At 35.2% G+C, this 22,791-nt stretch overlaps 2 protein-coding genes and 2 long non-coding RNA genes across 4 annotated transcripts; 1 reads left to right on the top strand and 3 right to left on the bottom strand.

Moving 5' to 3' along the window:
- Window positions 1-2,530: 2,530 nt before the first annotated feature.
- LOC116159722 lies at window positions 2,531-2,887 on the bottom strand. Its single transcript, XR_004143036.1, has 3 exons — window positions 2,691-2,887; window positions 2,601-2,636; window positions 2,531-2,548 (listed from the first exon to the last, which is right to left on the bottom strand). It is a non-coding gene; the product is annotated as an uncharacterized LOC116159722 (long non-coding RNA).
- Window positions 2,888-3,282: 395 nt separating this feature from the next.
- LOC116159397 lies at window positions 3,283-4,981 on the bottom strand. Its single transcript, XM_031472365.1, has 2 exons — window positions 4,038-4,981; window positions 3,283-3,985 (listed from the first exon to the last, which is right to left on the bottom strand). The coding sequence occupies exons 1-2, from the start codon at window positions 4,446-4,448 to the stop codon at window positions 3,320-3,322; spliced, it is 1,077 nt and encodes a 358-aa protein (XP_031328225.1). The 5' UTR covers window positions 4,449-4,981; the 3' UTR covers window positions 3,283-3,319.
- Window positions 4,982-8,160: 3,179 nt separating this feature from the next.
- On the bottom strand, window positions 8,161-8,482 carry LOC116160394. Its single transcript, XR_004143207.1, has 2 exons — window positions 8,364-8,482; window positions 8,161-8,314 (listed from the first exon to the last, which is right to left on the bottom strand). It is a non-coding gene; the product is annotated as an uncharacterized LOC116160394 (long non-coding RNA).
- Window positions 8,483-8,667: 185 nt separating this feature from the next.
- LOC116160393 lies at window positions 8,668-10,988 on the top strand. Its single transcript, XM_031473577.1, has 6 exons — window positions 8,668-9,077; window positions 9,143-9,517; window positions 9,575-10,098; window positions 10,205-10,363; window positions 10,447-10,692; window positions 10,832-10,988. The coding sequence occupies exons 3-6, from the start codon at window positions 9,718-9,720 to the stop codon at window positions 10,985-10,987; spliced, it is 942 nt and encodes a 313-aa protein (XP_031329437.1). The 5' UTR covers window positions 8,668-9,077; window positions 9,143-9,517; window positions 9,575-9,717; the 3' UTR covers window position 10,988.
- Window positions 10,989-22,791: the final 11,803 nt, after the last annotated feature.

Genomic DNA, 22,791 nt, shown 5'->3' with positions numbered 1-22,791 from the left:
TTTTAGATATGATTTTTGCCCAAGAATTACTAAATAACCATAAGGAAACTTTGCAAAACACTGTAGTGGAAAAGTCACCAGAAGAAAGGTACCTTACACCCAGTACTTCTACATATAGTGAAGATTCACAGTCAAGCGAAGCATCTTGGTCTGATGCCGAAACACTATTGTTGATATCTTTATATCATGAATATCATGAAAATAAAGATGCCTTTACGAATGCAAAAAAACGGAAGCATGTTTGGGAAATAATAGCGGAGCAAATGTCTGCACATAATTATTTTGTAAGAAATTGGTAACATCGTAAATGATAAATGTGTAATATAATTCTTTTAGCGCAAACCCGAAAAGTTGGAAAGGAAGTGGACCAATTTACTACGGGTATACAGGTCTATAAAAGATAACAAGGGCCCCAAGAAAAGTGGAAGGGGGGCACAACATTATAAATATTATAACCATATTGACGAAATTATTGGCGATAAGCCATCACCTCTGAACCACAAGCTGTTATTAATGTAGGCATCAATAGAACAACAGTCCCTGGATTAGAGACACATGCAGATACTGACAAAGAAGAGAATATAGAGAGTGAAGGAACAAGCGGTACATCTACGCCAACACAATCAATTAATGAAACACCATTAAAGAAGCGTAAGGTATATAACTTGGCAACGGAAAGGTTGAAACAAAAAGAGGTGCGCCATAAGGAAAGAATGGAATTGGAAAAAGCAAAAATTAAACTAGAAGAAAAAAAAGTTACTTTATTGGAAAAATATTTAAAGATAATGGCAAACGAACAAGATTCACAATAAGTTTTTTTTTATGTTAAAAGAATTGATAAGTTTCTTAAGATTTATTTAGCTGTGTTTATGTTATTAGATATTAGTTTATTATATTATACAGTTTCCATAAATATATCGTCATTAAAATCTTTACGCATTTGGCATATATTGTGTAACACGCAAGATGCCCCTATACAATTTATTATGAAAATTGTCGTAAGATTATCAAATTTTTGAAGCCTCCTGAAACGACCTTTTAAATGACCATACGCATTTTCGACCACAATTCTAGTGCTAGAGTGCCGGTAATTAAAATCTTTATCATCATTACTTAGATGACCATTATCCTTTTTTGGAGTACTCAACCAGTCTAAAGCAGGGTATGCAGAATCTCCTATTAATTTGTATTTGCCATAAAACAAGTCTGCAGGATTTTCTGTTGCTGTTTTATATAAGGCAGAACGTCGAAAAACCCTAGCATCATGCATAGATCCAGGCTCTCCTACATAAATGCATATATATAAGAGAAGTATATGGATAACCGCCTATGATTGCAATGTGCAAATTGTTCGCCATAAAAGAGAGCTGCCCTATTCCTTAGTCCTGAACTCTGTATTTATGCGCAAACTCCCCAAGTAAATATTTACTTCTCTCCGCCTACTTTTAAGTAGCGCCAATTTCAAATTTCATAACCTATAACTCGAAAATAGGGTTAAAATTTTATTAAACCATTATTGTGTGCAATTACCATATGTAAACACAACCACGCACCATTCGGAAACTTCACCCAGACTTCTATTCGCTTCATGCAGGTTCATATTCACCACATTGGCCCCATTCCACCTGCCGACTCCTATCACTATTGTCTGATCCTGTGATGTCTTTAGATAAGTATACTAGCTGGCCGAGGCCCACCCTCCCAAGACCAATCGCCGCCGAAGCGTTTCTTACCTGTTGACTATATCGCTTCGATTCCCCTACTAGCATCTTCACCGATCAGCGACGACAATTTGAATCTTCCCTTTTTTGTGCCCTCAACATTGTTTTCGGCACACAAGGATTCGGGACCTGCAGTCAATGGCCTACTTGAATGATTTCACTGCCAACTCAAATCAGCGCTCACGTGCCACCCAGTGTGTTCTGGTTCAAGGTACTCCGTATCGTTCTGCTTGGAAACTGTAGCATTTTCAAGGAGAACTTTCGAGCTTCCTCAGCGGAGTTTGTTTACGGTTACACCCTTCAACTTCGAAGGCAAACTTTGTAACGATTTAGAAACTTAAATTGCAATTGAAATAATATACCTATAGGGATTATATCTTGAATATAACATGAAATTGGATAAGTTCGCATCAGCTATAATATAAAGTGATACATTACCAATGTTCAAAGAAACACAATTAAATTAAAGACATTTACTGATTTTAAAATAAAATTAACATTGTCGAGTTGGAAATCTTTTAGGTGTTAAGTGACCCCCATATAACTTCGTGCCCCCATCATGCTTGCGTGCATCCAAATCAATGCAGTCATAGCGGTTAAAATGACGAGAACACAACCTTGTTTTTACATCATCGAATTCCGATAGTTCACATGCTTGCAGTCACCGATTCTTGTTGCTTTTTTCACTTGGGAATCTAATAACAAGTACCAATGGCATAAATGAATTGATTGCAGATAATTGCATTGTAACTTACTTGTGCCATGAAACCGAAGAATCCACTTTCCCACAAGTACCTGCATTTCTTTATTTCTAAGTAATGAACACACTAAAATTGCCAAACATTAGGTATTCCTTTACAATTATTGTGTATCACTTACGTATACTGATTTATATAACTACGAAAGGCTTCTTTACTATTAAAATTAAACAAAAGTTCAATAACTCATAAACTAAACAAACAATTTAACCTCAATCCGTTATGTCAAACTGGAGTAAATGCTTGGTAAATAACACTACATAATAACACGCAAGCGCATTAGCGCTTAGTTCCCAACTAAGGACAGAAGTATATTTCCATCCACTAACGTTGGCGATAGGCGTGTCCACTCGTTTATCCATATACTTCTCTTATATATATGCATAAATGTCAATAAATACCATTTTGCTATTTACAACCCCTTGCATAATGATGCTATGGTATCCTTTCCTGTTACAATAATCTTCAGGGTGAACTTTAGGTCTATTAATTCTAAAATGGGTTCCATCTATGGCTCCAATTACATTACTTATATTTTTCTTTTTTTCAAAGCTTATAGATTCATCAACAGCTTTAACATCAGTAGGCCACTTTATATAGTCACCACTAATCCTAATAAGATATTCCGTAACAACTTTTTTGCGCGATCGGTCATTTCTGACTATTTACCATGTGTGTTTCCATGACAGTAGGTGGAATTTACCAGTTGCTATGATTACGACGACGCCAAAATTACTTACCGAACACAACAGAACAGCAAAAATACTTACCGACGCCTTTTTAAAAACAATCAATTCAAATTCAAAATCAACAGTCAAAGTCTTACATTACATTTAATTTTTATTTATTTATTGTTATATTAAAAGTACAGTTTGTGCTGTTGTTTCCAATATAAACAATACGTTCTTCATTAGAACCGGAAGCAATAGAGATGGTGTTTGAAGACGTGCTATGGTTTTGATTGACACATTCCAATTCACTGTTACTACCAGTACATAAAATTTTATTGGCAAATTCAATTTTGTTTTGTAGAGAATCTTCGACATAGCCTTCGGCCACCGTCGAAGACCTCCATCCACCATGCCTTTTTAAACCTAATACATCTACACCTTTATTAACCAAAAAAGTGGCTGAAGTGCGCCGAAATGCATGACCTGTATAATCGTTCGATCCTTCTAATTTCAAATATGTTGCAATTTTTGATGGCCATTTCCCAATCGTCCCTTTTCCAACTACTTGTTGACTGCATTTTCCGTTACGATAATTTAAGAACAGGTGTGCGGAAACTACGTTGGTGGGTCGAAGTTTAATGTATTTTCGATAAATTTCCAAATAGGAAACTTTGTCGTCCACTTGACTTGTTACAGTAAATGTCCGTTGGATATTTGTTTTCGAGTTGGGAATTTTTACTACAAGAAGGGCTCCATGGTCTTCAATATCTGCAACTTTCATGTTGTACAGCTCCTCTCTCCTGCAAGCCCCTGCCACGCCAAGAATCATAGCTACCTATAGATGCAACACAAATAATGGAGACACAAATTTTATAATTTAAACTTACTTTGTGGATAAGGAATATTTCATCGGGCGCCTCATTTAAAAATTTCACCATATCATTTTTCGTGAAGACTTGAGCTTTTTTTGGTCTATGACCAACATTTTTTCTTTTAAGATAAGCAATTAACGTGGAAAATGTCGAAATATTAATAGATTCATATAAAAATATTGTGCTCTTTAGCATGGAATATTCTGCCCATAAACTTCCTGGACTCTTCAGCTTATCACTTCGTTTAACGAAATAAGCCAACAGAACCTTCTCGGTAACACCTACATTTCTCTCACTGCACCACTGTTTAAAAATGTTGTACGTATTCTCGTACCGGATCCTTGACTTTTGTGGTATTACCGCCGAACATCCAATGTCCCATGCTTCTTCTATTTCGTCTATTAGATCGCTGTCGGAATCGCTCATAACTGAAGTATAAAAGCTAGAAAACTACAGACACAATTTGATGAATTTATTATTTTCAGTTTTGACAAATAACAAACTCGTTACCTAGTGATGTAAGTACCTATACAATACCACTTCGATCATTTCGATTTATTCCGCTCGTTCTTTTCTCAGTAAGTAGTATTTCTAATGATTGCATAATTTTTATTCCGATCGCGCAAAAAATGTTATAAGCACGTCGAACGTTAAGGGTTACCGTTCTCAGACAATAATTGGAGTCGTCGCTGCGCTCCTCCTCCAAACAATTGTCTTCGAACGGTAAAAATCCCTTACCGTTCTCCATACTTAATATACTATTACAGTACCATGTGCACAACTTAATGTGACATCAAACCTGTCCCCAATTTGTCGGAAAGTTTCAATGTTAGCCAAGTACCACACAGTCAATAACACTGCCTTGGTACTAGTAACACGAGGCCAACCACCCTGTTTGAGTGAGACATTAGGATCATAGCGTTCAATTAATGTGGAAATACTAGTTCGGTCCATTCTAAAATGACTTTTAAAGTCATCCACTGCATAATTCAGAACTATTGTTTCAACATAATCCTTAATTCTTATGTGATTGTCCCTTTCATCATCGTCACTACTATTACTACTTGAAGTACTCATTGCATCCATTGGGGTTAACAATTGATCCTAAAGGTGAAATAAACGATAGTCAGGAATGTAATAAATAATAATGGTTTGTTACCAAAACAAATTTGTTAATATCCATCTGGTTTATTTACTAACCTAACAAATAAAAAATGTCAGACGTGAATTACGTTCTTTTGCAACTGATTCTATCGCAAATAACCCAACCTTACAAAATCATGTTCTTTTGATTTTTTTACGTTCAGAAGTTGCGATCGGAACTGCACTGATCTGGATTCAAAATCCAAAAGCAAAAGAAAGCACCTATTATTTCAAGTTTTTATGGTCGGTTTCTCCAACATTATTTCTTACTTCACTTCGACTTAAGTTCAACGTTACTAAGCAATTGATTCATTTCGACCAAGCACGACCAAATAACACGGCGCTATAACTTAAGCCTTACTTAAGTTTTGTTGGAGAAACCCAGCAATCGTATAATAATAATAATAATAATAATAATAATAATAATAATAATAATTTATTAGACCTTTGTAGCTATTTTTACAATAGATAAGGCTAGTCACACAAAGAAAATCAATAGGTATAAAACACACACATTGTACAAATATTGGACAAACATTATTATTTAGATGACATTCAAGTACTCTTGGATTGTGTAACAACACTTTACAATGAGTAGGTCTTTGAGCACATTTTTGAAAGTGTTTGTGTTAGTGATATTCTTGATGTCAGGTGATAGTGCATTGTAAAGGTAACACCCTGCGTACTGGACCGACTTCTTGAATTTTGAGTGATGGCATTTCGGAAGATATAAATTATCTCCAGATCTAGTGGAATATTCATGGTTGTCACGGTTTCGTTTTAAAACTAGTCGGTGTTTATGAATGTACACTAAAATTTTTAACAAGTAAACTGACACAAAGGTTAAAAGTCTATTGTTTCTAAACGTGTCTCTACACGATTCGTTAAATTTTAGATTGTATATACGCCGGATTACTCGTTTTTGTAAGGTAAACACTCTACAAGCTTCTGTTGCTTGTATCCCCACACGATAATGTTGTAACTAAAAGCAGAATACACTTTGGCATAGTAAACTGAGAGTAACGCATTTTTGTCCAGGTAATTAGTTAAATTAAGGAAAAGATAGTGTAGTTTTTTTAATTTTGTACAGACGAGGTATAATCATAAGCTTTGAGTCTTTATTCACCGTGGCTTTGAGTTAGGTACTAATTCTGGCTCAACGTCATAAAGACATTACCGTGACATAATCTTTTCTTTTAACTTATTTAGTTCTAACATAAAATTCGTTGATTTAAAAAAAATTTGCAAATTAGGTTTTACATTAGTTTGCAAAACCAATGTTATAAAATGGAATGAATCAGCGTTTCTAAATTCTGCCGACGCCGCATTCTAACGCACGATTTTTTGCACACTACCTATTTCAAACTGCTAAGTACGGCGCTAAGCTTTACCTTTTTATTATTCGTTAAGTGGTTAGGTAATAGACACCTAACTTATTTTAATTGCACTCCTTCATTAATCCTGTGATTAGGCGAAATATAATTTGGGTATTCATACCAAAAGGGTGTATAAGTGTGCTGTGTTTGGATGTAAGAGCAATTATGATTCTACTAGAAAAAAAGATGATTTTTCAACACGTGTATCCGTCTTTAAAGCTCCTCGAGTAAGTTCAATATTTAATTATTAAAGACTAGAAGGAGTATTTAACATTACATTTCAGGGGATGATCGAAAGTTGGAAACTAGTAATACCAATTCCTAAAGACAAAATTAACGAAAACACCAGAGTTTGTGAGAAACATTTCGAACCACATTTTGTTGTAAGAGAAACTAGTGAAAACCCTTTACCAGATGGAACTATACTTAAAACGTGCAAGCCTCCCAGACTAACACCTAATGCTGTGCCAACAATATTCAACTTAGGTCCAGATTCACACCTCCAATTAAAACGGTTCTTGAAGGTACAATTCAAGATAGTGCGCTGTGCTGCGCATTGGGTCCTACAAGCCGTCAGGATAAAGACATACAAGACGTAGCTTCGCCAGATTCATCAATCACTCTGCACCAGGAAGTTAAAGCAAGTAGTAGCAGCATGTGTGATTCATTTGCTTTTACTTTGCAAGAAAACCCCCAGCAGACTACTTTGCCACATTCCATGTGGACATTTATTAAAAAAGAAGAAATTCTTACCTATGCTACCGCAATTTAAAATAAATAATACTTTCCAGAGAATGCTAACAAATTCTATTGGAACAGTATGCACGGCCGCTAGGGCGTAGGTTCTTAGCATAGATAAAAATGAGATAAGGGCGCCAGGGTCTTTAATCACTGTCACCAATTCAGTACTGCTTACCTGACCCAGGATAAGTCCATTAAAATCTCTAGTAATAAATAGATAAATAAATTACGCGGTGCTAAGATAGTAGTATTCTATTAAATTAACTTCGATACGATTCGAATACAGAATTAAATTAAAACAATAAGTACGTGAAATTGAGTTGAATATTTGATTTAACAAATTGACGCAAATGGAAATCTACGAATTCTGGAATAACTATAATAATTGTGGGTACTTATTTTAATTATGGTACCTGTGATAAAACCAAAAAAAACTGCAATAATTGTGCCGACGGAAGGGCCGTAGGTGTGAGTCGGGAGCGCTCGCAACCCGGTTCCCCAAACCAAGTTTTAAAATTAATAACTAAAATACTGTAATGCTGACTTGGTTTGACGATACCGCCTAAGGGAACACCCTAAATATACACGCAACCTTATAACGCGTTCAAGTAACTTTTGGAGCGACCTCGTAGATTCCCTGACAGAATTTTACTTCAAAATTTGACTCTAATTAGTGATAATAACTTAATAAAAAAAATGTATTCGTTCGATATAAGAAAGTTAAAGTTGATATTCGATGTTCGATAGTAAACGGAAATTCGGCGACTCCAATAGTTGGTGATAATAAATATAAAAGAGAGCTGACCTTAACTGAAGCTTAGCTTATCTTTGGGACGACAGCGGCCATTTTGATAAATTGGTAAAGGTGATAATGATAATCTTCTTGGCGTGCGGCATTTCCTGGGCAATTATCTTCAAGTAGAAACGGTGATAGGGTACGTCTAATTTTCGGACGAACTCCTTTATATACGATTCCAAATCAAAAGTAGGCGAAATCCCAAAATGGGAAAGAAAACGGAAAAATAAACAGGCCTAAAATAGTTATTGACGATAAAACCGCGTAATACAATAGAAATAATACCTGAGATAACGGGCGGCCTGCAGATATAAGTTGCTGTTTAAATCAATTAATTCTTGAGTTATCAAGTCTTCTAAGACAATGCTAATTAGATACTTCTAACTACCTTTACTAAGGATAACTCAATTACTTTTATATTCGCACTCGATTAATATCAAAATGGATGCAACAACGACCAAGTGCGAAGCAACAATACCCAATTATTCCAATAATAGCGATCGGCGTTATCATTTATCGCCTTAAATTTTACTTTAAAACCTTAAACGACATCTAACAAATTTTGTATAAAGCCAGGTACTAAAATGCTATAGGAAATTGAAATTTGAACTGTAACACCTATTTTGAAGTTGTTTTGAAACAAGACATACAAGTCATAGAAAAGCAAGTGGCGATAAAGAAGTGAAACCGATAGTGATAATAAATAGTAAGAAAACTGACATAACAGGAAATATCAAAAATTTTGAAGAATTGGCTACTTTCTTGAAAGACGTGAATAGTTATGAAGCATGTCCTGGTTCAGGGAAAGAAGTGGAAAGGTGCAAAGGATACTACGCTAAGCCAGATCTTGATCAGACAAAAAATGTAAAAAGATGTAAATATTGTGCTGCGAAGAGACAATCAGATATTAGGTTAGAAAGAAGGCGAAGAGTAAAAAGGATAGCATTCAGGAAACAAACAAAAAAATTGCGATACGAAAAAAGAACGTTAACTAAAAAGGTATGTACTAAACGTTTAATATAAAAATTAGACAACACGATATATACATAACATCTTCTCAACAGGTCAAAAAACTAGAGGGAGTATTAGAAGCCATACAAAAGAAGTATGATGATATTAACGAATCACAAATTGAAGTGATCGTTAAGAAATTGCCTTCACGCCAACAGGAAGCAGTCAAAGTTTGCATTTCTGCAGCGCAAGCCAAAACACCTAATGGCCGGCGATATACTCAGCAGTGGGTGTACGAGTGTACATTGTTAAAAATAAAATCTCCAGCGCTCTACCGAAAAATGATAAGAGATCAGACACTTCCCTTGCCCTCAACAAGAACATTACAAAGATACATGAAAAACTAAAACCATCATTTGGTTTCCTTCCTGGAATCTTTGAGCTATTAAAACAGAAATGTAAAGTGATGGAAATCGATTAACGACATGGTAAGTAAAATAAGATGTGTAACAGATGAAATTCATTGTGTTCAATCCTCATTACAGGTTGCCTCATTTTTGATGAAATCAGTTTGTGTTCTGCACTAAATTTTAACAAAAATACACTGAAGATTGATGGGTTTGTAAATCTTGGAAATTATACTCCAGAAGAATTGACTGATCAGCCAGGCGACCATGCGCTCGTCTTTATGTTCAAACCGTGGAAAAAGACATGGTTTCAAACAATAGCGGCATTTCTAGGAAAGGGTGCATTGAAGGGACCACTTCTAGTAAAACTTGCTCTAGAGGCAACATGTTTACTAGAACAATGTGATCTTCATGTTGACATGTGGGTGTGTGATGGAGCTCCTTGGAACAGGAATATGTGGGCGGAGGTAGGCCTAAGCAACCCCTTTAGTCAAAGAAAAACAAAACAGGAGGGTATGAACATGATCGCTAATAAAGGTCGAACAAGCTTTCAACATCCTTGTGATGAAGATAGAAGAATCTATATGTGTTCAGATTTTCCACACTTAATTAAGTCATTGAAAAGCAGAATATTTCCAAACGAAAAAGGACTGGTTAAAGATGTAAGTACCAATGAAATTTATAGACCTATTTCATCACAAAATAATATCAAGTTTAGTTTATTTAACGCAATGACTAATTTATTGTTATTGATTTATTGCATTGCAGCTTGTAACTCCTGACGGAATAGTCAAATTTTCGCATTGGGTAGCACTTTATGAGGCAGATAATGTCAGAGGTAAACCTATTCAACGATGTCACAAGCTATCACGAGACCACCTATATCTCCCCAATTATCAAAAAATGAATGTAGGCATGGCATTCGGTGTAAGTTGATCATTTTTTTAAAATCAATGTTGCAGTACATATACATTAGCGAATGTATGGTTCCTTTTTTACATCTAAAATAGTTTTTTAGCAAAACTGTTGCTGATGCGATGGAAGCGTATCAGGAGGAGGGATATCCGAATTTGGAAGACAGCGCCCCAACTATAGCCTTCATTCGTAGAATTAATACTCTAATAGATGCTATGAACGCAAATACTCCATGGAATAGCATCAGACCGGGGGAAAGTGTTACGTATGAAGCTGATGCGTGCGAAAGTAAAGATGAGGACACTGTGCACAAATTTGAAACGAAAAAGTGTGCAAGAAAGGTATGAACAGTTTAATCTTTTTCTACATAAAATTTGTATAGGTAGTCAGCATCAGGTGTGTTGCTGCATCAATAATGATTTGTAAATTTGTACACAGAAACAAAGTAATATATTTTAAAGACACACATTTGCACAACAGGTTATAAACGAGTTTCTGGACTCTTTAGTGGAGATGTCTGAAATGCCCGTACCGCAGCACGCGAAGCTAGCTCATCAAACCCAATATGGTCTTTATGTGACTCTCTGCAGTGCATTGGAAGTGGCAGATTATCTTATTAATTGTTGTAAAGCGTAAACTTTACTTTAGTTCAATAGAATTATTTTAACCAGCTGTTAGGCAATGTCATGTTACATTCAATAATAACAAATATATATTGATGAACATTTATTCGAGGTCATTGACTGCCGCCATCATTGTACCGACTGTGTCTCCTGTCCCTAGTAGGGACTATACATATAATCATGACATCCTTTTTCTTTAAACAAAGTTATACAAACAAAACTTACAGAGATACTTAAATACTATACTATTCTACAACATAATCAGACAAATATTGGGGTTTCTTAACTACCCTTCCAGTTCGCGTTTTACAAGAAACTTCTGGCTTAATTAATGAACTTAATTCCTGACGAGATTCCTGATTATTACTATTTTCTGTCTTTTCAGGATTTTGAACTTGTTCACTATTTTGCATTAAGGTTACAGGTTCATCTACGCGAAATTGTGTTGACGCTTTATACATATTATGCCGATTTCTATCTACTATATTACCTGAAGGTAACTGTACTTGGTAAGAACGAGGTCTATCTGCTGGACCTATTACTTTTACCGGTGTCATATTATGAACTTTATCTCGAATGTGTACTATTTCTCCCTTTTCGAAAGACAATGGTTTTACATTATTTTTTCTATCATGAAAATACTTATATTTTTCTTGAGAATGTTTTAGTTTATCTCTGATAGACTGTTCATTTGTTAAAAAAAAATCTTCAGTGGTAGGTAGAAAGGCATTAATTTTATGTCCAAAAACCAATTCACTGGGGGACTTATTGATTTCGCTACTTATCGGTGTATTTCTGTACTCAATTAAGGCTATATATGGATCTAGTCCCGAGTCAACTGATTTTTTAAGCATATTTTTTATTGTTTGCACATATCTTTCCACCATGCCATTAGATCTAGCATAATAAGGACTTGAGGTTTGGTGCTGTAAACCCCATTCTCTAATAAAATCTTTAAATTTAAAACTTCTGAAAAATTGTGGTCCACCATCACTATAAATGATCTTTGGTTTTCCAAACAAAGAAAAAATTGACTTTAGTGCAACAATAACATTCTCAGTAGTTTCAGCACGTAATTCCTTAAAATCAACATACTTTGAATAATAATCGATCACTAGAACAAAGGTCTTATTCTGAAAATAAAATAAATCTACCCCTACTATCTCCCAGGGTCTATTCGGTATGTCTCTTAATAATAACTTTTCATGGCCATGTTTTCTTTGATATTTTAAACAAGAACTGCAATTTTTTACTACATCCTCAATTTCTTTAAACATGTGAGGCCAAAATAAAACACTTTTTGCCCTTAATTTGCATTTTTCAATTCCAAAGTGACTACAATGAATTAATTTTAACATTTTTGATCTTAAACTTTTTGGAACAACAACAGTTTCATTTCTAAAAAGCAAATCATTAATCACAAATAAGGTATCTCTAATGCTATAATAAAACTTTAACTGATTTGGTATTTTATCATATTTAGGCCATCCATGTTGAATGTATGTCATAACCGTTTGTAAATCAGTATCTGATTTTGTCTCTTGTCGAAATAATTCAATTTTATCATTTGAAAAAGACAAATTTTCCACTATCATACTAACATGCACATAAATCTCATCTTCAATTTCTTTCATCCCTAAGTCATCTTTTAAATATGACCTTGACAAAGCATCTGCTAACAGTAATTCTCTACCTGACTTATATCTAACATCTAAATCATATTTTTGCAATCTTAACCTTAATCTCTGTAATCTAAGAGGAGTTTCTGACAAAGGTTTTTTAAAAATATACTCCAACGGTCGATGGTCTGTTTCAACTAGTACTTTACGTCCGTAAACATATTGATGAAACCGTTCGCAACCATGTACAATGGCCAACAATTCCTTTTCAATCTGAGCCCAAGATTTTTGAGTATCAGTCAAAGCCTTGGAGGCATATGCTATAGGTAGTGAATCTTGCAACAAAACTGCTCCAAGCCCTTGGCTGCTACTATCTACTGACAATATGACATCTTTATTCACATCATAATATTTTAAAACTGGCTTTTCTGTCAAAAGTCTTTTAAGTTTTTGAAAGTCTGACCTTTCTTTATCAGTCCACATAAATTCAACATTATTTCTTAACAATTGTCTCATAGAAAAAGTTACATTCGTAAGGTTAGGTATAAACTTACTTACATACGTCACCATTCCTAGAACTGTTTGAAGTTGCTTCTTGTCCTTGGGATCGTCCATCTCCACAATGGCACGTACCTTGTCATAATCGGGTTTTAATCCTTCTTTTGAGAACACATGACCCACATATTTAACCTCACTCACTCCAAACTTGCACTTTAATTTATTAAACCGCACATTCGCTTGACGAGCACGATCTAACACTGCTTTTAACCGATTATAATGCTCCACTTCATCAACTGCATATATTAATATATCGTCGATATACACTTCCACTCCTTCAAGACCACTAAAAACTTGTTGGAACATCCTATGAAAGATTTCCGGACTTGAGCATAACCCATATGGTAACCTTTGGTAACAGTACCTTCCAAAATTGCCAGCATTAAACGTGGTTAGAAGTTGACACTCTTCTTTAAGTTTTATCTGGTAAAATCCTTTGTTTCCGTCCAAAATGGAAAATATTTTAGCACCTGACATTTTTGATGCTAACTGCTCGAACGATGGTATTTGGTAAATTTCTCTGATTACAGCTCTGTTCAAATTCTGAGGGTCCAAACATAACCTCAGTGAACCATCGGGCTTCTTGACGGTTACTAATGAGCTGCACCACTCCGTCGGTTCAGTCACACTTCTAATTATTCCATTTTTTACCATTCTCTCTAACTCGAGCTTAACTTTAGGTTGCAAGCTCAATGATATTCTTCTCAGTGGTTCTGTAACTGGTTCTATCTCACTTTTGAGTCTAATTTCGCAACTCTGCTTCATCTCACCGATGCCTTTGAATAAATCTTCATTTTGTTTAATTAAATACTCTACGTTGTTTTGTTCCACTGCATGTACTTTTTTCAGTAATTGGAACTTTTCTATAAACGGTAGTCCAATTATACAGGGTGCGTCTAAATCTACTACTTGGAAGTCCACATCATACTTTTTCTCCTTTATTCTGCATTCTAATGTTGTCTTACCCACGACATCAATTTTAGAATCATTATAGCTTTTTAACTTGACTTTACTTGGTCTTACATAGAGATTTAAATCCTTTGCAACTTTTAGGTTCAAGATATTAACATCAGCTCCCGTATCCACTTTACAATTAATGCTGTGCTTACCTACGTTAATTTTCTGAAACCACTCGCTAATGCCATTGACATACTTGACATTGTCTTCTTTCTTCTTCACCATCCCCACGAACATTTCATCTCCATCGGTTTCTTCCAACTCACTTGAGCTTTCCTGAACCTCATACACTTTTGCTTTCTTCGAGGAACTTGACGACACATTTGACGGACACATAACCGCAAAGTGGTTGTATTGCTTACACTTGTTGCACATCTTACGAAACGCTGGACACACTTTTCCATGCTTTAAGCCGCATGCTTTACACCTGCTTTGTTTTCCATGGTGGTCGTCCCTCGTCTCCTTTTTGTACTTTGGCTTCCTCGACACTGCATCAATCTTTGATCCACATTCTCCAATCTGTTTCGACTGCAAATTCGCCAGCTCAGCTGCTCTACACATATCCACACATTTCTTCAAGTCGAGCTCTGTCTCCCTAAGCAATGCATCTCTCACCTTATGATCTATTACACCACATACAATTCTATCACGTATCAAGCTATCCTTGACATCTCCAAAATTGCAACTTTGAGCCAACTTTTTCAGATCGGTCACGAAACTGTCTATACTCTCCCCATCTTTCTGTCGTCTGGTGTGAAACATATGCCTATTTATTGTTTCATTTTCCTTCGGCTTAAAGTAGACTTCAAGTTTTTTAAGTACTTCTTTCCAACTCTTTCTCTCTTCATCCGACAATTCTAATGTAGTGTAAATTTCATACACTTCTGAGCCAATACTATGTAATAGTATTGCCACTTTCTGCTCACTGGACACACTTGCCTTTACATCCAAGCCCGAAGCCAACATAAACATTTCAAACTGTTGCTTCCACTTTCTAAAATTTACTCCTACGTCTCCTTCCAAGCTCATCGGACTTGGTGGCTTTAAACCTTCCATTGTACAAGTATGGAATAAGTACTCGAAAACAACTCTAACCTAACTTCAGTAAAAACACAAAAGTTTTCACACCGTATTTTGGTTTTGGACACTACAGTCCTCGGCACACAATCGCACTTAACAATTTTTCGCGTTTATATAACTCACTCGCAGCGCCATGTCATGTTACATTCAATAATAACAAATATATATTGATGAACATTTATTCGAGGTCATTGACTGCCGCCATCATTGTACCGACTGTGTCTCCTGTCCCTAGTAGGGACTATACATACAGGGTGTTTTTTTGGGAGCTTTAGTTAAAAGTTTCTGGGAAAGTAAAATAGGTAGGTTTTTGAAAATTTGTACTTAGGAGTTACTCTGAAGGCCGAATCGATGTAAAATATTTTCAAAATGGCCGCACTTCCGGAAACACCGGAAGTAGATAGTAACTTCGTTATTTTAAATGGCAACCCCTATTTTTTATTGCATTTTTCGATTCTATGTGAAATTTCAGTTCTTTTGATACCCATATGTCGATATCTGCCATTTATGGTTTTTAAGTTATTTTGACTTTAAGAAAAAAAATGGCGGATGCAGATGGTACCTTGATAATTGATTACTTGAAAACGGTTGTAGTCATGGCAACCTATTTTTATCAGTGCATAGAGAATGAATAGGGCTTTCTTTTAGTGCACTTAAAAAAAAGTTAAGTTGCGTACGACCGCCCCTATGAATATCCAAATTTATGAAACTTCAAAGACTAAAAACTCAGTTTTTTTTAATGGAATGACCATGTTCTTACTATTCCATGAGATAGAGAATCGAAATGGGCATATTTTGACTATACATGTTCCTATAGCTATCTTTAACAGTTTCTGACTTATTCCCATTTTATTGAATTGACACTATTTTTTTCGGATTTTCTTTTTAGTAGTCGGCCATGATTCTATAACAATTGAATTTTAAACAAATCTAGTGACACTAATCCATCACCCACTGTTATAGGTTAACATAAGTTTTTCAAAAATCGAAAAATGACTCGCAGTGGTTTCACCTATTTTGGAATTTAATTGTTATTTATGGTGAAATGGGCAGAATCGCGGCGCGTGCTTTCCGTACATTCACTCAAAAACTGGAACGAAATTGTATGAATTTTGGAAATTTTGTACCCCTAATGCACTACAAACCGTTGAAGCACAAGTGATACAAAGCTCTACAAGAGAATATTTAAGAAAATGAATTGAATTGCAAATGCAAGATTAACATATTAAATTCAATGCAAAATATAAAAAACTTCGTTGAAACATTTTTGGTATGGAATTGTTGCTAGAACAGATATCACATTACCTCTCTTAATTTCCAGACTTGTTTAAGAAATTCAGTTGAACGACTCTGTTTAGATTTTTCAAAAATTTTCCGTCCTATATCCTTAATAAATGAGTTATTTATTAATGAATTATTTAGACTAGAACTAGAATCAATGGTATTAAAGAATCCATTCCTTGATTTGTTTAAAATTCGATTGTTATAAAATCATGGCCAACTACTAAAAAGAAAATGCGAAAAAAATGGCATCAATTCCGAGATCAATTCAATGGAATGGGAATAAATCAGAAACTGTTAAAGATAGCTATAGGAACATGTATAGTCAAAATATGCCAATTTCGATTCTCTATCTCATGCAATATTAAGAACATGGTCATTCCATTTAAAAAAACTGAGTTTATAGACTTTGAAGTTTCTTAAATTTGGATCTCCATAGGTGCGGTTGTATGCAACTTAACTTTGTTTTAAGTGCACTAAAAGAAAGCCCTATTCATTCTCTATTCACTGATAAAAATAGGTTGCCATGACTACAACCGTTTTCAAGTAATCAATTATCAAGGTACCATCTGCATCCGCCATTTTTTTTCTTAAAGTCAAAATAACTTAAAAACCATAAATGGCAGATATCGACATATGGGTATCAAAAGAACTGAAATTTCACGTAGAATCCAAAAATGCAATAAAAAATAGGGGTTGCCATTTAAAATAACGAAGTTACTATCTACTTCCGGTGTTTCCGGAAGTGCGGCCATTTTGAAAATATTTTACATCGATTCGGCCTTCAGAGTAACTCCTAAGTACAAATTTTCAAAAACCTACCTATTTTACTTTCCCAGAAACTTTTAACTAAAGCTCCCAAAAAAACACCCTGTATAATCATGACAGCAGCAACCCATATTAATTATAAAAATAAAATAATGAATGTGCGTCTAGCAGCTCAAACTTTAAGCAGCGGAGTAGCAGATGCTATTGAATATTTAGAACAATGTGAAGTTCCTGATTTCCAAAAAAGTGCTGCTACTGTAGAATTTATTAGATTTATAGACAGGGCATTTGATATGCTAAATTCGAGAAATCCATATGGAAGGGGTTTTAAGGCACCTATCAGACCTCAGTCATTAAAATATTATGAAGAAATATTTAACACAACTAAAGACTATTTAAAATCATTAAAAGTGAATAATATTTCTTTACTTCATCATCAACGTAAAACATTTGCAGTTGGATTCATTTTAACGATGGAAGGTATAGTTGGTTTAGCTAAAGATTTATTTAACTTAAATAAAGAGCCCTTTTCATATTTTTTAACATACAAATGTTCACAAGACCATCTAGAGCTCTTCTTTTCATGCATTCGAAGTAGGGGAGGTTGGAACAACAATCCCAATAGTCAGCAGTTGAAGTGGGCTCTTAGACAACTAATATTTCGAAATTCGATAACTCCAAGTGTTAGTGCTAATTGTAGCGATTTTGCGACATACTCTACTCCATCTTTTGAGTTCAGGTCAGAGGAGAGGCACAGAAAAGAAATAGCACAAGATTCTGGTGAGGAACTTTCTCAGATTCAAAACTTTATAAAGGATTTGGCAAATGTGAAATTGACAGATTTTCAAGAAAATGTAATTTTCTACATTTCCGGATACATAGTAAAAAATCTAGTTAAAAAAGCAACATGTAACCATTGTATAGAAATATTAGTCTATAAAAATAATGACTTACTAGACCATAGTTATTCTGCTTCAGATGAAATATATAAAAAATTTGTGAACCATGTTACTAGAGGAGGCTTAATTTACTCTTCTAAAGTAGTCTATGAGATTGTGAACTTTGTTGAAAAACAGTTTCGCCTTCTAATCGAACAAGGAGGTGTTTTAAAAAATACCTACAATCTGAAACTTTTATTAACAAACGCGGCAATTCACAATTTTTCAGCAAAGATTCACATCTTTAAGCCAACGCATCCAGTAACAGAAGAGTTTCTTGCTGAAGATTCCCATGAAATTCAGATCATACGGAAAATAGTGGATGTCTTCTTGAAATGCAGAATGCACCACCATTCCAAATTAAAAAATTTAGAATTTCATGGAAAATCTGCAACAGTTCGGCAAAAAATGAATAAATTAATTTTATTTAATAATTGTTAAATGTATAAACTATAGGTATTATGTATGTGTGTATTTAAAATAAAAGTGCATTTTAAAAAATTCATCTTTTTTGTAAATTATAAATCATACACCTACAAAGTAGGACAATTTCAACTAAAATACTGATAAAAGAGAAAATTTTAGACATTATAAACCCATACTTTTATATGCATCAAAAAAACAACTTTAAACTTAATTTTAAATGGTCTAAATGTTTGCGAACATACAAAAGTATTCAATAGACTAGTTTATTTATGAATTATCAATTTAAAATACAAAAAGATTTTACAATTAAGCATATTCACTCAGGATAAAGATAAATATCGTTTAAAGTAATAAGATAAAAAGAGACAGATACCCTTTACTACTGCGGGTTGCCTACAAATTTATTTGCCTCATTTATTTGTTATAGCGCAACCGTTCCAGTTACGTTAGTATACAGTTCAATGTCTTTACTAGAAACATCTGTGGTTAAAATTTCAAAAAAATTCCATAAATAAGGAAGTTGACATTGCGTAGTTTGCGCATGCGCACATGTTATTTTTCCAATATGCCATATGTTTGTCTTTACTACAAGTATCTGTGGTGGAAAATTTTAAAGACATATTTCCATTGCGCATGCACAGATTAATCGTCAAGATTTTTCTTGGTTGAGGTGCCAAAGCTATTAGCTACCGAATGCAAGAGGAACGAACTAAATATCTTGAAAACTGTGGTAGTTAAGGCCTCGGACAGACGGACGGACGGAGAAACTGGCCATATCTCGGTTTTTGTGACATGTCATCGGAAATAATCGGAATTTTCTGGTTTTCTTTAAAGCACAATATCTCTTTAATTGGGCATTTTTCTCTAATTTGACCATCGTCATATCTTGTATAGTTTCGGATGTGTATATCTTGGACACAGGACTGCAAAGGGGTCTTAAAAGGCGTAAACATTTCTGTTTACGGCGCATTTGAGCATGGTGAAAGGTACAAGGTAGTGCAAAAAAAACATATTAAGAATGTAACCTTTGAAAACGTGAAGTTAGCTCTACAACACTTTTTGAAAATTTTTCATGACTAACCGTGACTGCAATTGGTGGTGCAATTAAGCGCACCGGGTGGCAAAAATACCGACAAAATGCATAGTGGGGGGGGGGGGGTGATGTATACTTAACCCCTCTCAAATGCATTTTCGCATTTTTAAAAATTAGATAATGGTGCAAAAATTATCATCGGTGTGCGCATGTGAGCACATTACTGTATCGAGTCAGTCCTATGACTATGTAAATGTACATTAATAGACGACCAAATCAAATAGCACTAACATCCATCGTCTTAATAATATCTTTGACTTCTCCGCATTCCCATTACCATTAGTTTTACTTTTACTCTTACTCGAGGTGCGTACATACAAAATTTAATTTAAATATCTTAACGAATACAGAAATTGGATTGCGCATGCGTAATATTTTTTTTCACCTTCAAAGTTGCGTGAGGTTTAAGGAATATTTACCGACACAGAAAACCGGGCATTCATATGTTCCTTGTAGCAAGAATTTATTATAAAAGATACCCTGCTTTGAAGGTTCGGGCAGTTTTTGGGCTGTAACTTTTTGGCCTCTTAGTCTACGTAACTGAAAAACAATAGCGACCTTTCTTATATTCTTAAGAACATGTGTACCAATCTTCAAAGCGACCGGACGTTTCTAAACAAAGTTACCGTGCACAGGCAGACGGACAGACATGCAGCAGTACAAAATTATAAACTATCTCGAGTCTCAAAGATCGTTAATACTGTTAGAGTTGGTTTTAAAACGAAAATTTAAATTAAAGTGCGCGCGCGGTTTCTGCAGAAATGACAGACAGAGAGAGGTGATGATGGCGGAAGGTGCTTAGCGGTGAAACGTGCGTGGTACTTGTAAGAGACAATTATGAACAGTTCTATAGACTTTTAAGCTTTTCAAACTCATTTTCATTTAGTTTACGATGTTGTTATTATGTAGATATTTGTTAGAAGTGATGGCCATCACCCACCAACATTTGGTAAGCATTTTTAAATACGTTTATGTTTCACGTGTTGTTATCGCGAATTATTCCTACGCGCCGTGCTGTCATGTAAACGCCACCCAATAAACACATGAACTACATTGCGGCATAATGCATTAACTCCAAACCAAGTACGTAAGTTAATACCTATGAGTTGTTGGCGATTATTGCAAACCGAGTTAAAATTGCACAATTAGAACATACGAGTAACTTCAACGCATACCCATATATAGTTCTATCGGTACTAAAAAGGGTTCCCAGAAACTATAATAGCGCAAAGATTTATGTTTACGGCCCATTTTAGCGCATGATGAAAGGTACGATGTAGTAAAAAAACATGTTAAAAAACGTAACTTTTAAAAGCGCTAAGTTAGCCTCTCCACTTTTTAAAAAAAATTGTCACGGCTTAACCTTAATGGCGCAAGCTTTAATTCAAGTAAGTTAATGATGATCTCTCTGAATCGAGACGTTGCATTGAAAATCTCTTCACGGTGTCTAGTAGAGCTCAAAAAGTGTTTTTTTTATTTTTTATACCTGTTCAAATAACATCAAAAAAATTAAAACGAAATCGGCGCAAATTTCGGTTTGTCTGGTATATCTTCGAAAGTAATCGGCATTTTGTGGTTTACTTTAAAGTATGATAATAACTCTTTCATTGTACAGCTTTTCGCTAATTTGACCGTCGTCGTATCTTTTATGGTTTCCGAGATTCCCATGACAGACATCCTTATCTTGAACACTGTATACTATATAGTGTTTCTGAAACACTATAATGGCGCAAAGATTTTTGTTTACGGCGCATTTTAGCGCATGATAAAAGGTACGTTGTAGTAGAAAAAATATGTTAAAAAACGTAACTTTTGAAAACGTTAAGTTAGCCCCCCCCTACTTTTTAAAATTTTTTTATGGCTTAACCGTAATGGCGCTAGCTTTAATTCAAGTGGCGCAATTGAGCGCATAACCAGATGTATCGAGTGGCACAAATACCGGTAGCAAAATGCGTTATGGGGGTTCCGTTCACTTGGCCCCTCCCAAATATATTTAAGGATAACCAAAAAACAAGAATGGCGCAAAGATATCTTTTTACGGCGCATTTCAGCGCATACCTGAGAGTACAATTTCGTATGAAAAGATGTTAAAAAAAGTAACTTTTAAAAACGTTAAGTTGGCCCCCCCACTTTTTGAAAATTTGTCACGGCTTAACCGTAATGGCGCTAGCTTTAATTCAAGTGGCGCAATTGAGCACATAACCAAATGTATCAGGTGACCTAGTTACAAGGGACAAAATACGTACTGGGGGGGGCTACGTTCACTTGGCCCCCCCCAAATGTTTTTTCGGATTTCTAAAAAACGATAATGGCGCAAGAGTTATTATCGGTGGCGCATATGAGCGCATTCATTTTAAAATAATACGACCATCAAATCTCTCGGTGGGGGGGCCAACTTAACGGACCCGAACTTTTTTTAGTTCTTTGCGGAACGAGTTTCTTAAATACTTAATTTTCTTCGTAACCCATGCTCTATCAATAGCCTGGTCATTTAAAGTCTTTGCTGAATGAAACTAAAGTACCGTAACCGGCGGATTTAAAATTTTTGTTCATATATTCAGAACTTTTAATTTTCCACAGTGCTGAATGTTGTTCGTACAAATTGATAAATTCTGACAAAAACTCTTTAGTGTTTGCCATTTTGTTAGGTGATGGAAGCCCAGAAATTCAGACAGAACTTGAAATCAACGGCGATGGAAGTCGGACTGCCGGGAAGTAAACAGCCGCTTGAACCTACACGCGGAATTTTTGGAAGGCGGCGTCCAACGCCGTCTTCCAAAAACGCCGCGTGTGTAGAACGCTTTAGAAAAAACGGAAACATACACGGTTGGGATGGAGAAAGATACAGGCATCAAGTTTACCGGGGAAAATTGGACTATATGGAAGTTTCAAACGACCATCATGTTAAAGTCAAAGGGACTGTATGATATCGCAAAGGGAAGTGCTCCGAAACCTGAAGCAGATAATAACAATGAGTGGAGTAAGAAAGACGCCAAGGCACAGGAAATTTTGGTAATTCGGATGGAAGAGAAACCTCTAACCCACATTTTATCGTGTGCAACAGCTGCCCAGATGTGGGAGAAATTACAATCTGTAT

Source organism: Photinus pyralis, unplaced genomic scaffold (genome assembly GCF_008802855.1).
Source record: "Photinus pyralis isolate 1611_PpyrPB1 unplaced genomic scaffold, Ppyr1.3 Ppyr1.4_LG1, whole genome shotgun sequence".
NCBI lineage: Eukaryota > Metazoa > Arthropoda > Insecta > Coleoptera > Lampyridae > Photinus > Photinus pyralis.
This window is presented reverse-complemented; position numbering and strand designations above follow the sequence as displayed.

Coding starts and splice junctions, on each gene's coding strand:
- LOC116159397 (XM_031472365.1), bottom strand. CDS start 4,448: ATGAGCGATTCCGACAGCGATCTAATAGACGAAATAGAAGAAGCATGG. Junction 3,986..4,037: donor AAATATTCCTTATCCACAAA/GTAAGTTTAAAT, acceptor TTGCATCTATAG/GTAGCTATGATTCTTGGCGT.
- LOC116160393 (XM_031473577.1), top strand. CDS start 9,718: ATGTTCAAACCGTGGAAAAAGACATGGTTTCAAACAATAGCGGCATTT. Junction 10,099..10,204: donor AAAAAGGACTGGTTAAAGAT/GTAAGTACCAAT, acceptor ATTGCATTGCAG/CTTGTAACTCCTGACGGAAT. Junction 10,364..10,446: donor ATGTAGGCATGGCATTCGGT/GTAAGTTGATCA, acceptor CATCTAAAATAG/TTTTTTAGCAAAACTGTTGC.